Here is a 14060-nt window from a genome sequence, read left to right on the forward strand (position 1 = left end):
AGATCCTGCATTAGGGTAGGTTCAAATGGGTCAGAAGTTTTGAGGACTGCCTGGTTGTATAAAGCTAGGTGGCTTGTAACAAGCCATTGAATTTTGTCATTCAGACAAAATATGGACAAAAATGTTCCCATTCACTAACATCAAGCTAAATAATACACAAAGCATATTAGAAAGCTGTAGAAGCTTTATTTACACCAGAACGACCCTTTTAAATTTACTAAACGTCACACATTACCAGCATTTATATATATGTACAATCTTATGCATTTAAGAAGTCACAGCAATATATAAAAATATCTCACTAGAAAAATATTACAAAAAAAAATTCAGTTTGATAAAAATTAAATCAGAAATCCAGACATGGCGTAAAGGGTTTTTAGAGATTTTGCTGCCTTCGTTTCTTTGAGTCTATGGCATCTAGAATGGGCTGTCGTTTGGCCTGATACTTCTGATGAATTTCTTCGATTTCTCTCTCCATCAATGGATCAAGTGAATTCAGTCTCATCTGCAGTTCGGTCACACTCCAGTCTTTTAACTTAAAGAGAACAGGACAGAAACAATTACCTTAAGTAAAAATAAATGCACATATATTCTTGGTAGTACAGGTAATGTATTGAAACTATATAAATCAGTCTTTGTAGGTTTTCTTCCCTTACTATAAAATCTGTAAGAATTGGTATATCCTCAGTATAGGCCACATAGCGTCTTGAAAAAAAAGTATTCATACCCCAAAAACTCTTCCACATTTTTCCATGTTACACCCACAAACTGAAATATATTTTATGTGATTTGCCAACACTATGTAACAAGTATTTCTGAAGTGTAAAGCAAATGATACATGGTTTACTAATGATTTAAAAAAAAAATCTGAAAATTGTGACATGCATTTGCATTCATCCCCCCCGAGTCAATTCTTTGTAGGACCACATTTTGCTTCAATTACTGCTGCAAATCTTTTGGGGTATGTCTCTACCAGATTTGAACACCTAGAGGCAAATTGTCTCTTCAGAGAGGAAGAGGACTAGAACTCTAGTGTCACCTATTGGAAGTAGCAATCCTAAAAGTCAATGTCGACCCTTTAACAAGCCTTGTCACTTGACTTGGGAAAAAAGCAAAACCAGAATCTCAATTTGCAGACATTGTGTTTCGGGGTACTGCCCCTCGTCAGTGCAAAGTGTGAGATCTGGTTTGGCTGTGAGAGAGGCGTCTGACCGATATCCAAGAAGTATCGTTTCTCCTTGCGGAGATTAACATGCCAAGATGAGGAGACTTAAAGCCGCAATGCTCCTCTGGGAAATATGCAAATTGTCTCTTCAGAGAGGAAGAGGACTAGAACTCTAGTGCCACCTATTGGAAGTAGCAATCCTAAAAGTCAATGTCGACCCTTTAACGAGCCTTGTCACATGACTTAGGAAAAAGCCAAATCAGAATTTCAATTTGCAGACACTGCATTTCGGGGTACCCCCTCGTCAGTGCAAAGTCGACGAGGGGCAGTACCCCGAAACACAGTGTCTGCAAATTGTGATTCTGGTTTGACTTTTTTCTTAAGTCATGTGGCAAGGCTTGTTAAAGGGTCGACATTGACTTTTTGGCTGCGTGCCCACGTAAGCCTTTCTTCGCGTTTTTACAGGCAAAAAACGCCTAAAAATCGCTTAAAAGAAACATCCCATTCATTTTAATGCATTATGCACTTTTTGTGCATATCGATGCGTTTTTTTCTGCGAAAAAAAGCATTGCGGTAAAAAACACAGCATGCTCATTAATTTTGCAGAAAAGTCCGTGTTTTTAGCGATTTTCTATGAGACTGGGGACGCGCGGGAAAAAAACGCGCTTTTTTTGTGCAAAAAAAGGCCGGAAAACGCGTGGAAAAAACTGTGCGTTTTCTGGTTTTGATGCAGAAATTTTCTGCATACGTGGGCACATAGCCTTAGGATTGCTACTTCCAATAGGTAGCTCTGGAGTTCTAGTCTTCTTCCTCTCTGAAGAGACAATTTACATATTCCCCAGAGGAGCATTGTGGCTTTAAGTCTCCTCATCTTGGCATGTCAATCTCCACAAAGAGAAATTATACTTCTTGAAAATCTAGAGGCAAAAATGTTTGCCCATTCTTCTTTGTAAACTAGCTCAGTGAGCTTGGATGGAGGCATCTGTGAACAGCAATGAAGTCTTGCCACATATTCTCAATGGGATTTAGGTTTGGACTGTGACTGGGCCACTCACACACATGAAGATGCTTTGATCTAAACCATTCCATTGTAGCCCTGGTAGTAAATTTAAGGTCGTTGTCCTGTTGGAAGGTGAACTTACACCCCAGTCTCTATTCTTTTGCAGCCTCTAACAGTTTTCCTGCAGGATTGCCCTGTATATTTGTCCATCCATATTCTGATCAACTTTGACCAGCTTCCCTGTCCCTGTTGAATAAAAGCATCCTCACAGGATGATGCTGCCACCACCATGGTTGACAGTGGGGATGATGTTTTCAGGGTGATATGCAATGTTAGTTTTCTGTCACACATAGCATTTTGCATTTAGCCCAAACATTTCTCTTTTGGTCTCATCTGACCAGAGCACCTTCTTCCACATGCTAGCTGTGTCGCCTACATGGCTTTGTGCAAACTGAAAATGGGACGTCTTATGGCCTGCTTTCAAAAATGGCTTTCTTTTTGACATTCTTCTATAAAGTCCAGATTTGTAAAGGATACGACTAATAGTTGTCCTGTGGACAGATTTTACCACCTGAGCTGTGGATCTCTGCAGCTCCTCCAGAGTGACCATGGGCCTCTTGACTGTTTCTCTAATTAGTGTTCTCCTTGTTTGCGATGTCAGTTTAGGTGGATGGCAATATCTTGGTAGGTTTGCAGTTGTGCCATACTCCTTCCATTTTTGGAGGATGGAGTGAACAGTCCTATCAAACGTTCAGAGCTTGGGATTTTTGTTTTTTTATAACCTGACCCTGCTTTTATTCACAACTTTATCTCTGACCTGACTGGTGTGTTCCTTGGTTTTCATGATGCTGCCTGCACCCTAGTGCTCTCAAAGAATCCTCTGAGGCCTTCACAGAACAGCTGTGGTTAATCTGAGAATAAATTACATACCGGTGGACTCAATTTACTAATTATGTGGCTTCTGAAAGCACTCAGGATTTTATCTAGGGGGTATCAGACTACAGGGGGGGGGGCTGAATACAAATACTTGTCACAATTTTCAGATGTATATTTTTAAAATCATTAAAAAATATGTATAATTTCATTTACAATTCACAAATACTTTCTATTTAATGTTGATATATCACATAAAATTCCAATAAAATACATTTAAATTTGTGGGTGTAATGTGAAAAACATGAGGAAAAGTTCATGGGTTAGGAATACTTTTTCAAGGCATTGTAAAAAGTATTCTTCCCCATGATCAGCACACTGAATGGGCAGGAGAACGCTGCGGCTTATTGGGAGTTTATCCAGGCTACATCCATACATGTGGCTGTGTCTGGTACTGCAATGCAGCCCCATTCACTTCAATACGTAAAGCTGTAGTACTAGGCACAGCCAATGGATTGGAGGGGCACTGTTTATGGAAAAAAGGAGTAAACCCTTTCTCTGTAGCTTGGAAAACCCCTTTAATAGAAAATGAAATCTATACCATCACCTTTATACATTTGCTTGACAGTTTAATAAGTCAATTATTCCCTTTTATCAGTTATTTCAGGCTGGGAAAAGACTGTCAGATTCTTCAAAAGGATTAATGTCAGGGAAACGTCTGCCCCTTTGATCATGTATATGACTTGTTTAATAAAATAACATCTAGATCAGTAATATCTGTATGCATACTGGTGTATGATAGCACCATCTTTCCATTTATAAACTTTGTGATAGCTGCTCTGTTGATGGCGATGGTGCCCTTTAAAAGAGGACCTGGCAGTTTCCTGAAATCCATCTCTTTCTGCAACTCTAGCCTGACCTTGGTAAAAATCCATATGTGCATTATGTTTAAAATAAACCTGATTGATTTAAAGGAGAGAGAAAAAAATAATCACAATTGTGGCAGATTCTACTGAAGTGCGGAATGAAGTCTCTAAACTGTATTGATTCCGAGAGTTCAACCTGCCATATCCGATTACTGCATGAGCGCCTCTGCGCGGGGTAATAATGGTCCGGATGTGTCAGGTATCTAGATAAGGAAAGGAAATTATTATATTTTCCTATGTCTATGAAATGGCCGTTTCCAGGAATCCCGGAACTTCAGGGGCATTAAATTCTTCATGTATCGTGGGTAAAGCGTTACAAATATGGTATCCTTTCTGAATGCACAATTCCACCTAAACTAAAGTGGTTGTATAAGGTATGTAAAAGGTCTGGCTTATGAGGAAAATAGCGCCACCCTTGTCCATGGATTGCAGCTCAATGTCTGACAGCCTATAGACAAGACATATGTAGGAATGTCACTGAAGGGTAATGGAAACCCCTCTAAGCCTGAGCTTAGAGATGCCAACAAGTGGCTCTCCATCTGGTGGACCTTCCACATCTATGTATTACATGGCAATTATCTGAACATCTGGAATGTAATAACCCATATCCTGCAATGGTCATTGGTCACAAGGTTCTCTTTGCTTGGGAAAGTATCAGAATTGCCATACTAAATGTTAAAAGAGGACCCGTCACCAGGTCAAAAGTGGCAGTGTTACTCTTTTATTCCTGCTGCTCCACTGAGTATTTAGGGTTTTTTTTTTTTTTAATCAACCATATGATTCCAGAGATACAGGATTTTTTTATTTAGTGTGCTTACAGGGTAATAAAGCAAAAAGCCTAACGACACGCCGCCATATTAATTGTATGGGCCACAGTTGGTAAAGCCCATAAAGCACTAGATGAAAATTCCCGTATCTTTGGAATCGTAAAGTGACTATAAAAAAAACAACAAAAAATTGAATACTCTGGTGAGCAGCAGAAATACAAACTGGTCACTTTTGACCTTATGACAGGTCCTCTTTTCAATCTAATAGCATCATGTTAGAGAGCAGGAGGAGCTCTGAAGATTGATATATAGTTTTGTGGGACAACATTCAGTAGGCCGGGGTCACACTTGCAACTGCAATGTGAGAAACTTGCGTGAGTTTCGCGTCTCAATAACCGGCACTCGGGAACGGAGTATGCGGCAGCATGCTGAGCGCTCCGGTACCAAGTGCTGGTGGAATTGCCAGGTATTGATATGAGTTTCTCACATTGCAATTGCAGTTGCAAGTGTGACCCCGACCTTACTTGCAAATTATTGATTGATCACTGTTTTTTTTAAAGGGATTGTCTCGGCACAACATATTTATAACCCATCCATTGAATAGATCATGAATATCAAATTAGTGGGGGGTCTGACACTCAGCACCTTCACTGATCAGCTGATAATTTCATTTGACGGACAAAGAATATATCTCATGTGGTGAATTGGTGCACTACACTACACAATGAATGAAGTAGGGCTTTACAACTTAATTCAAAGTATTTATATCTGGCCACCCACCACTAGAGGAAATAGTTGATTGGTGGAGTTCCGGTTGTCAGACCCAAACGATCTGATATTAATGATCTATCCTAGTGAGATATTGGGATTAATAGAGGGTCCAACCTTAGTGTCTTTATTAGCAATTTTTTTGGGACGTATCCTAGGGACAACTCAATGATATGTTGTGCCCGAACAAGCCTTTTAACTGTGTTTTGGTGTCCAGTAGCTGGCTAAAATCAATAATTGACAATCATCACTTGTCAGTCACTGATTAAGATTGGACTTCAAAGCTTTAAATGAGCAAAAGTTCAAAAGAAAAATACAATTTACGGTACGCCCCACTAGCGTATAAAACGGCCGAATGCTGTACGATGTTTTATTGGATAGCACCTGGCCAATTTTGTACTATGGAGCAGTGCAGATCTGTGATTATTTTCTCATGCTGATTTTTCATGAGGTAACAATGGCGTGATGCTGTGAGTGGCTCTTATATTCGGATCACGGGCACCCATACAAGTCTATGGGTGTGTGTGAAATATCGGATAGCACTCGGACACAGGTATTGCAGAACATGGATTAAGTTCTCCCTCGTCTCCACAAAGACTTGTGTCCTAAGCTGTAGTTTGCTGCTGTCTGTCTATGCTCCTGTGGTGACCAGAGTGGCCATGCACTTATTTGAAGAAGAGATGGTGGAACCTTACTCAGTCATGATACTACTTGGAAGATTAAGCCAAAGATCATCACACATATCGTCATTACGAAGTGTTATTTCAGCAGAACTTACAAAGCTGTAGTCTCCATTCAGAGGTATCTTGAATTCAGAGGAATTTGAAGAGTTCTCTGAGGACTTTTTATGTGATGCACCCAACTGGTTCTCGTTCTTTTCGAAGTACTCAAGAAATGATGGCTTGGCAAGTTGTGCAGGTTCATTACTTTCTGTAATATCAAATGGTAACTTCAATATAATATTTTTTTTACCATGGGCATTTAAAAATGTGATGGTGCAAATCTCCTTTCACATCTGCCCTAGGGTTTATCATATTTTTTACTTCAAGAATAGAGCATTTCGCAGCACCATTTTGACCACTGAAATAATAGAACATAGAGAACTGAAAGACCCTATTAAGAGTCAATGAGTCCATCAGGATTTAATGTAATCTGTTGGGAATCAACTAACGGACGCTAATTTGAAAAATCTTAAAGAGGAACAATAGTTTTAATTTTCTTTCATAAATCAATAGTATACATGAAAATAAAGAAACTTCGTATTGTATCTGGTTAGGGAAATCCTCTTCTTTCTACTCCTGGACTGATAAGACATTATCAAAATTCTCAATTCACAGGTAAAATCAGTCTTCAGTGAATTCAGCTTCTCCTATTACTGAGATAGGAGATGCTCTGGGTACACTAGCTATGCCCCGAGGAAGGAGTATTCTGAAATGTGCATAGGGACGGGCGGGTCGACCACAGGGGATTCCAATGCCACCACTTCCAGGTAACCAATGATTTGAGCATATGTAATATACTGTGGAACTTTGGATTGATAAGTGTCATACTGCATAAATTTAACATCTATCCGTATGCTCTGTACGATTGCTTGGATATGTTCGGGCAAACTATACACTGTTGGAATATTGTACAGTGGATCCTTTATGATGGTGAATACAACCATATGTTAGACTGACACATAATATGTTTGGTCTCACCTGCTTTCCGCACTGCAGGACTGTGTTTTTATCCACCTCTTAACTTTGTCTACATTAACTTGTACATTTGATCAATAAAGATAATTTGTATTTATGTATACGGACTCTATGATTGTAATTTTGGCTTTCCCCTCCCCTGTTATAGCAATATAACAATCTGTCCACATTGGGTTCTTTTCATTGACCAGAGGCACACAGTATATTATATACCTAATAACTGTACTAATTATTTGGATAATACTAGCCTATATCTCCCCTGTTACATCAATGTTTGTCATACACCTATATTGAGATAGGAGATGGCAGTTTGGGCTCAAAGTTATAGAGAGAACTGTAACTGCCAATTCAGGAGAACTTGCAGCAGAATGCCTATGTTGGCCTCTAGCTCCTCCCCCTCCATATAACTTTAAAAGCACCAACTGCCATCTCCCATCTCAGTCATGAGAATATCTGTCTTCACCAAATACGCATATTACCCATGAACTGATAGTGAAAGATCAGTCCCGGAGGAGAAAGAAGCACATTTTATTTTTCTGATAAGGTATATCACAAAGTTGCTTACTTTCATGTGTACTATTCAATCAATCAAAATTAAAATGATGATTACGCTATAAAATGGTTGTAAAGAATTAAAACAAAAAGATTAAAACTTAAATTGTGAAATTCTCCAATTCTAAAAATGCGTCAATTACTGTAAAACAAGAAATAAACCTTGTATGTGGGTGATAATTTCATTCTGTGGTTCTCAGCACTGTATCACGTTTCATCCTGTCTCGCATACATCACTGAGCTTCGTCTACTGTTATGAGCATATGATCATTTTTGCATCTAGCATGTCTCATACGCCTGAGGCTAGGACAGATGTTTCCCTGCAAGTGGGTGAGATACGTCAGTTTTGATATGACCTTGACTGAGCAGCGAAGGACAGGCCCCTATTGTAAGATACGGTAAAAGCTTTTCTTCCTATGGGAGTATATTCTTTCAGACTCAAGTATTGGTGAGCCTGCTAGGAGCAAATTTAAGACTGCAGTGGGATACAATTACGTAGCACTGGCTGCACAACCCATCAACATCAATCAAAGCAATGTCAAAGAGTGAGCAGCCTGGTGAACTTGGCACAAACTTTTTCTGTAGTTCATTACCAACACACACTTTGGTATTTTAAGTAAAAAAATGAGCCATATCCATCACACAAAGAAGTAGGAAGATCCTCAGCGCTCTAGACAACTGGTGGTGCGCAGTGGTAGGATGTAAATTCGAAGGTTAGGGGACAGAAAACCACTACATTCGGTTAGATTGCAGTGAACACGGCAGCTTCAACGATAGGTCAGCATATGACATTCAAGTTATGCCACATTTCAAAAAGGTGGTCAACATAAATGTTTTGGACTACCCAGAACCTGGTCACGGCGTAGTGCAATGTGATGCAGTCTGCAGGATGATGGCGGACAGAGCTGTAATCTCTCCGAGTTACGTGGTTCTCAGTATTCCATTACTCAGAGAAGTCCCATCAGACATGCAAGTAGTGGGGGTTAAGGATTCACGACCCTATCAGTGAGAAAAGTGATTGGGTCGCGCTCCTAGTTCCCACAAAAGAGGTGATCAGGCAACCTAGATGACCAGCTTCATATTGCTCTGTGCCCTATGCAGTAACTGATTATCATGCTCTCTCATAGCACTTACCATATAGTGCCCAAATAATCCAATCATATACTGCATATTCCGTATAACAGTTCTGTAAGATGCCAAATAGCACTGCCCAGACAATACACTAGGGATTGTAGCATAACATTGGGCAACGGCTTTAAAAAGGGCTAGGTATACCACCCTTCACAGGTTGCTAAACCCCTAAAGCCAGACTAAAATATCATTAGGAGTCATAGGACCATACATACAAGTTTCCAAAGCAGCAATACAACTTTTATGAAAACGCATAGTACTGATTTTAATGAAAAGTCTATAAGAAGAAAAGCTCTTTTAATTGTATTGTGTAACTTTATCTTCAGCAGAGGTTTTGTACTGGCAGCTGAATCACTTCATTGATGTGTGGACACTGTTGGCACAGTTTCCAGGCCAACTGCCCCATCTGCCCCTTAAGACAAGTTGGCAAATGTAAAATACACAAACATTTATTTTAAAGCTCTAATAGACCATTGAAAAATAGAACCCTTTTGTCAGCAGTACAATGGATGCGCAACCTGTACATGTCTATATAAGTTTGAACAATGGGCAACGACTAATAGAATGGTATTTAACAGGGAGAATTGCAAGACTCTACATCTGGGCAAGAAAAACAAAAATTGAAATCTATAGAATGGAAGGAAAAGAACTAAGCAACCGCACGTGTGAAAAAGACTTGGGTATACTAATAGATCACAGACTGCACATGAGTCAACAGTGTGATGCAGCAACTAAAAAGGCAAATACAGTTCTTGGATGTATTAACAGAAGCATACAGTCTAGATCATGAGAAGTAATTATCCCCCTCTATTCCTCCTTGGACAAGCCTCATCTGGCATACTGTGTCCAGTTCTGTGCACAACATTTTTAAAAAAAGACATTAAAGTATATGTGAATAAACTAGTCCAAGTCTTCTTGAGCAATCACATGCCAAGAAAGGTCCATATAACTGTATCACTCCCCATTTTACAGATGCCAATTTTCCCACTGACTAATATATTAGGGTGCTTTTTAGGGTGAGTGCGTCTGTGAGTAATTTTCATTAATTTACCATACAACAGATATCAATGAAAGCAAAAAGATTCATTAGACTTAATATCTTACGCTTCATGGTACCGGACTCCTCCTCATCTTCATCCTCCTCGTTTATTAACATGGTGCCAAGCTGTGTTTCTAAGTGTTCATTATCCACCATTGTGCCATCAACCCTTTCACTCATAGTGTCGAACTCCTGCATTGTGGTAAATTCTAATTTTCGAGCCTGAACCATTGTGCCAGCATCAACATCATCCTCTTCCTTAAAAAGACAAACAAAAAAACACAACATACTAAGAGAAACTTTAAAAAAAAATACCTATTCTAGTAGGATAGTAACTGAGTACTTTATGCTTAGCCTAAAGACTTGTGAGGATTACTGGTCACGCATATTTCTTAGGGGGCTCAATTTTGGGTTGACATTGTTGGTAGTGACAAAATGGCATAAAATGGCTGTTCACACCAAGAACAGGTGCTCAGTGTACCATGGCGGGACCAATCAGTTAAAGCATCAGTACTGCATTTTTTTTATTTCAGTGCTCGAGTGGGTTATGCAGAGCTCTGCATTCAGAGAACTAGTAAATCTGCAGCAGGTAAAGCAGTGATTTTATTAAAACTGCAGCAAGCAGCTCAGTAAGTGGCACATCACTAGAATCAGGGTCTCTGTCTCTACATGATGCTGCTCTCAGATGATAGATTAAGCTGTTCGTTAAAAGTAATTTGCTCTCCAGGTGTTATTGGAGGTAATGTGTTAACAACTATGTGGCTACAGTAAGTGCTCCTGTGACGATCAGTATATTGCAATGTGCCATGTATAAAACATGCAAAAGTCCCTGTATATACATGAAAAAAACTACCTACCGCATTCTCTTCCTCTTCTGGTTCCACTTCACGTTGCTGTAATTCACTACGTTTGATCTTTTCTTCCATCGCATCATTTATTAGACGTTTCAAAATGGACGCTCCTTTGGTTGTTTTTACAAATGGGTGCTGGGTAAGATGGAAAAGGTATTTTACTAAGTCTACATCATAAATGAGATCAAAATGGGGATCCCCAACTAAAGGCTGCTACAAAGAACACCCGATATATTTTCACACTGTAAGTACAATTAATACACAGAAAGGTTTCTCACTACAGTTATTATATCTGCAGTCCTACTTGTGGTACCTGGCGTCCTTTTCCAGGCCGCAGCTCTCCATGTTCTAGGTCGCGCGCATGCACAGACCACTGGCCTCTTTAAGGGCCAACAGAGCAAATACCAAGGCATCAATATGTCTGAATAATAAAGTCCAGTTGGTATTTTATTCTTGAAATTTGTATTACTGGCACGGCTTATATTATAATAGTTATTGTCCTTGTCTACTTGCCCATTACTATCCCTGACATTCACCAGCTTAGCGTCTATGACGATGCACAGTTGCAATGTCTGACTAGGATTCCTTACTATCCTATAGTCTACTCATCTACAGTGGCTTTCAAAAGTTTTCACTCCCCTTGGCATTTTTTTGTGTTTTGCTACATCACAACCTGGAATGTCACATTTTTTTTTGAGTGTTTGCATCAGTTCATGTAAAGAACATGTCTACAACTGTGAACATTTGGTTTTCTTTTTATTGTGAAGCAAACAAGAAATAGCACATCTGAAAATTTCTTGTGCATATCTATTCACCCTCCTAAAGTCAGTACTTTGTAGAGCCTCCTTTTGAGGTACCGTAATTACAGCTGCAAGTCGCTTTGGATGAGTCTCTATGAGCTTTCTTCTAGGATTTTTGCCCATTCCTCAAGGAAAAACTGCTCCAGCTCCTTCAAGCTAGATGGTTTCCTCTGGTGAACAGTAATTTTCAAGTCTGACCACAGATTCTCAATTGGATTAAGGTCTGGGCTTTGACTAGACCACGCACAAACATTTACACGTTCCCCTTTAAACCACTCAAGTGTTCCTTTAGCAGCATATGCTTTGGGTCATTATCTTGCTGGAAGGCAACTTGTCCCAGTCTCAAATCAGACAGACTGAAACATGTTTTGCTCAAGAATATCCCTGTATTTCGCACCACCCAAATAATGCAAAGAGGCTGTAGGAACATCATGTGATGAGCGGGGCTTGATGCAAAGGGGACGTCGCTTCACTGGAAACACGCTGTTTAGTGCAGGAAGGGTGCCTGGTGGTTTCCAAGGACAACAGTTTGGAAAAAAAGGCAGATGAGCACCGCACTGTTATGTGACGTGTGCTCCAAGTTATAGGTGCATGTGTGCATCATGTGTTGTGAATTAGTGGGGTGTGTTGGCGCGGTAATAGTCCTGGTGGAGTGACGTGTATAGGTGATGGCAATATGCGTGCGAGTAGTATTACCGTATATTTCTCATGCATTATATAAAGACATATACAGTGGGGCAAAAAAGTATTTAGTCAGTCAGCAATAGTGCAAGTTCCACCACTTAAAAAGATGAGAGGCGTCTGTAATTTACATCATAGGTAGACCTCAACTATGGGAGACAAACTGAGAAAAAAAAATCCAGAAAATCACATTGTCTGTTTTTTTTTCATTTTATTTGCATATTATGGTGGAAAATAAGTATTTGGTCAGAAACAAGCAATCAAGATTTCTGGCTCTCACAGACCTGTAACTTCTTCTTTAAGAGTCTCCTCTTTCCTCCACTCATTACCTGTAGTAATGGCACCTGTTTAAACTTGTTATCAGTATAAAAAGACACCTGTGCACACCCTCAAACAGTCTGACTCCAAACTCCACTATGGTGAAGACCAAAGAGCTGTCAAAGGACACCAGAAACAAAATTGTAGCCCTGCACCAGGCTGGGAAGACTGAATCTGCAATAGCCAACCAGCTTGGAGTGAAGAAATCAACTGTGGGAGCAATAATTAGAAAATGGAAAACATACAAGACCACTGATAATCTCCCTCGATCTGGTGCTCCATGCAAAATCCCACCCCGTGGGGTCAGAATGATCACAAGAACGGTGAGCAAAAATCCCAGAACCACGCGGGGGGACCTAGTGAATGAACTGCAGAGAGCTGGGACCAATGTAACAAGGCCTACCATAAGTAACACACTACGCCACCATGGACTCAGATCCTGCAGTGCCAGACGTGTCCCACTGCTTAAGCCTGTACATGTCCGGGCCCGTCTGAAGTTTGCTAGAGAGCATTTGGATGATCCAGAGGAGTTTTGGGAGAATGTCCTATGGTCTGATGAAACCAAACTGGAACTGTTTGGTAGAAACACAACTTGTCGTGTTTGGAGGAAAAAGAATACTGAGTTGCATCCATCAAACACCATACCTACTGTAAAGCATGGTGGTGGAAACATCATGCTTTGGGGCTGATTCTCTGCAAAGGGGCCAGGACGACTGATCCAGGTACATGAAAGAATGAATGGGGCCATGTATCGTGAGATTTTGAGTGCAAACCTCCTTCCATCAGCAAGGGCATTGAATATGAAACGTGGCTTGGTCTTTCAACATGACAATGATCCAAAGCACACCGCCAGGGCAACGAAGGAGTGGCTTCGTAAGAAGCATTTCAAGGTCCTGGAGTGGCCTAGCCAGTCTCCAGATCTCAACCCTATAGAAAACCTTTGGAGGGAGTTGAAAGTCCGTGTTGCCAAGCGAAAAGCCAAAAACATCACTGCTCTAGAGGAGATCTGCATGGAGGAATGGGCCAACATACCAACAACAGTGTGTGGCAACCTTGTGAAGACTTACAGAAAACGTTTGACCTCTGTCATTGCCAACAAAGGATATATCACAAAGTATTGAGATGAAATTTTGTTTCTGACCAAATACTTATTTTCCACCATAATATGCAAATAAAATGAAAAAAAACAGACAATGTGATTTTCTGGATTTTTTTTTCTCAGTTTGTCTCCCATAGTTGAGGTCTACCTATGATGTAAATTACAGACGCCTCTCATCTTTTTAAGTGGTGGAACTTGCACTATTGCTGACTGACTAAATACTTTTTTGCCCCACTGTATATTCATTGTTTACATGAAATAAAAAATCTTTCCAGAGTGACCTAGTTCTCCGAATTCCCCTGGGGCAAATGTCCGGCTGCAGGGAGAGGAGCAAAATCAGTGATGTATGATTTTCCTTCACTCCCTGCATAACACTAAATTTTTTCAGGCCTT

At 40.1% G+C, this 14060-nt stretch overlaps 1 protein-coding gene across 1 annotated transcript in view; it reads right to left on the reverse strand.

Moving 5' to 3' along the window:
• Positions 1-164: 164 nt before the first annotated feature.
• Positions 165-14060, reverse strand: part of LOC141086399 (serine/threonine-protein kinase 4-like) — a 73150-nt gene continuing 59254 nt past the window's right edge. The window contains exons 8-11 of the mRNA XM_073572385.1: positions 10776-10904; positions 9984-10176; positions 6278-6429; positions 165-535 (exon numbers count right to left, since the gene is read on the reverse strand). Of these exons, the coding sequence (XP_073428486.1) occupies positions 377-535; positions 6278-6429; positions 9984-10176; positions 10776-10904 (633 nt within the window). The 3' untranslated portion in view covers positions 165-376. The remainder of the gene's footprint in view (positions 536-6277; positions 6430-9983; positions 10177-10775; positions 10905-14060) is intronic.

This window comes from Dendrobates tinctorius, unplaced genomic scaffold, assembly GCF_039654945.1.
Source record: "Dendrobates tinctorius isolate UK_male_01 unplaced genomic scaffold, ASM3965494v1 ptg000032l, whole genome shotgun sequence".
Lineage (NCBI taxonomy): Eukaryota > Metazoa > Chordata > Amphibia > Anura > Dendrobatidae > Dendrobates > Dendrobates tinctorius.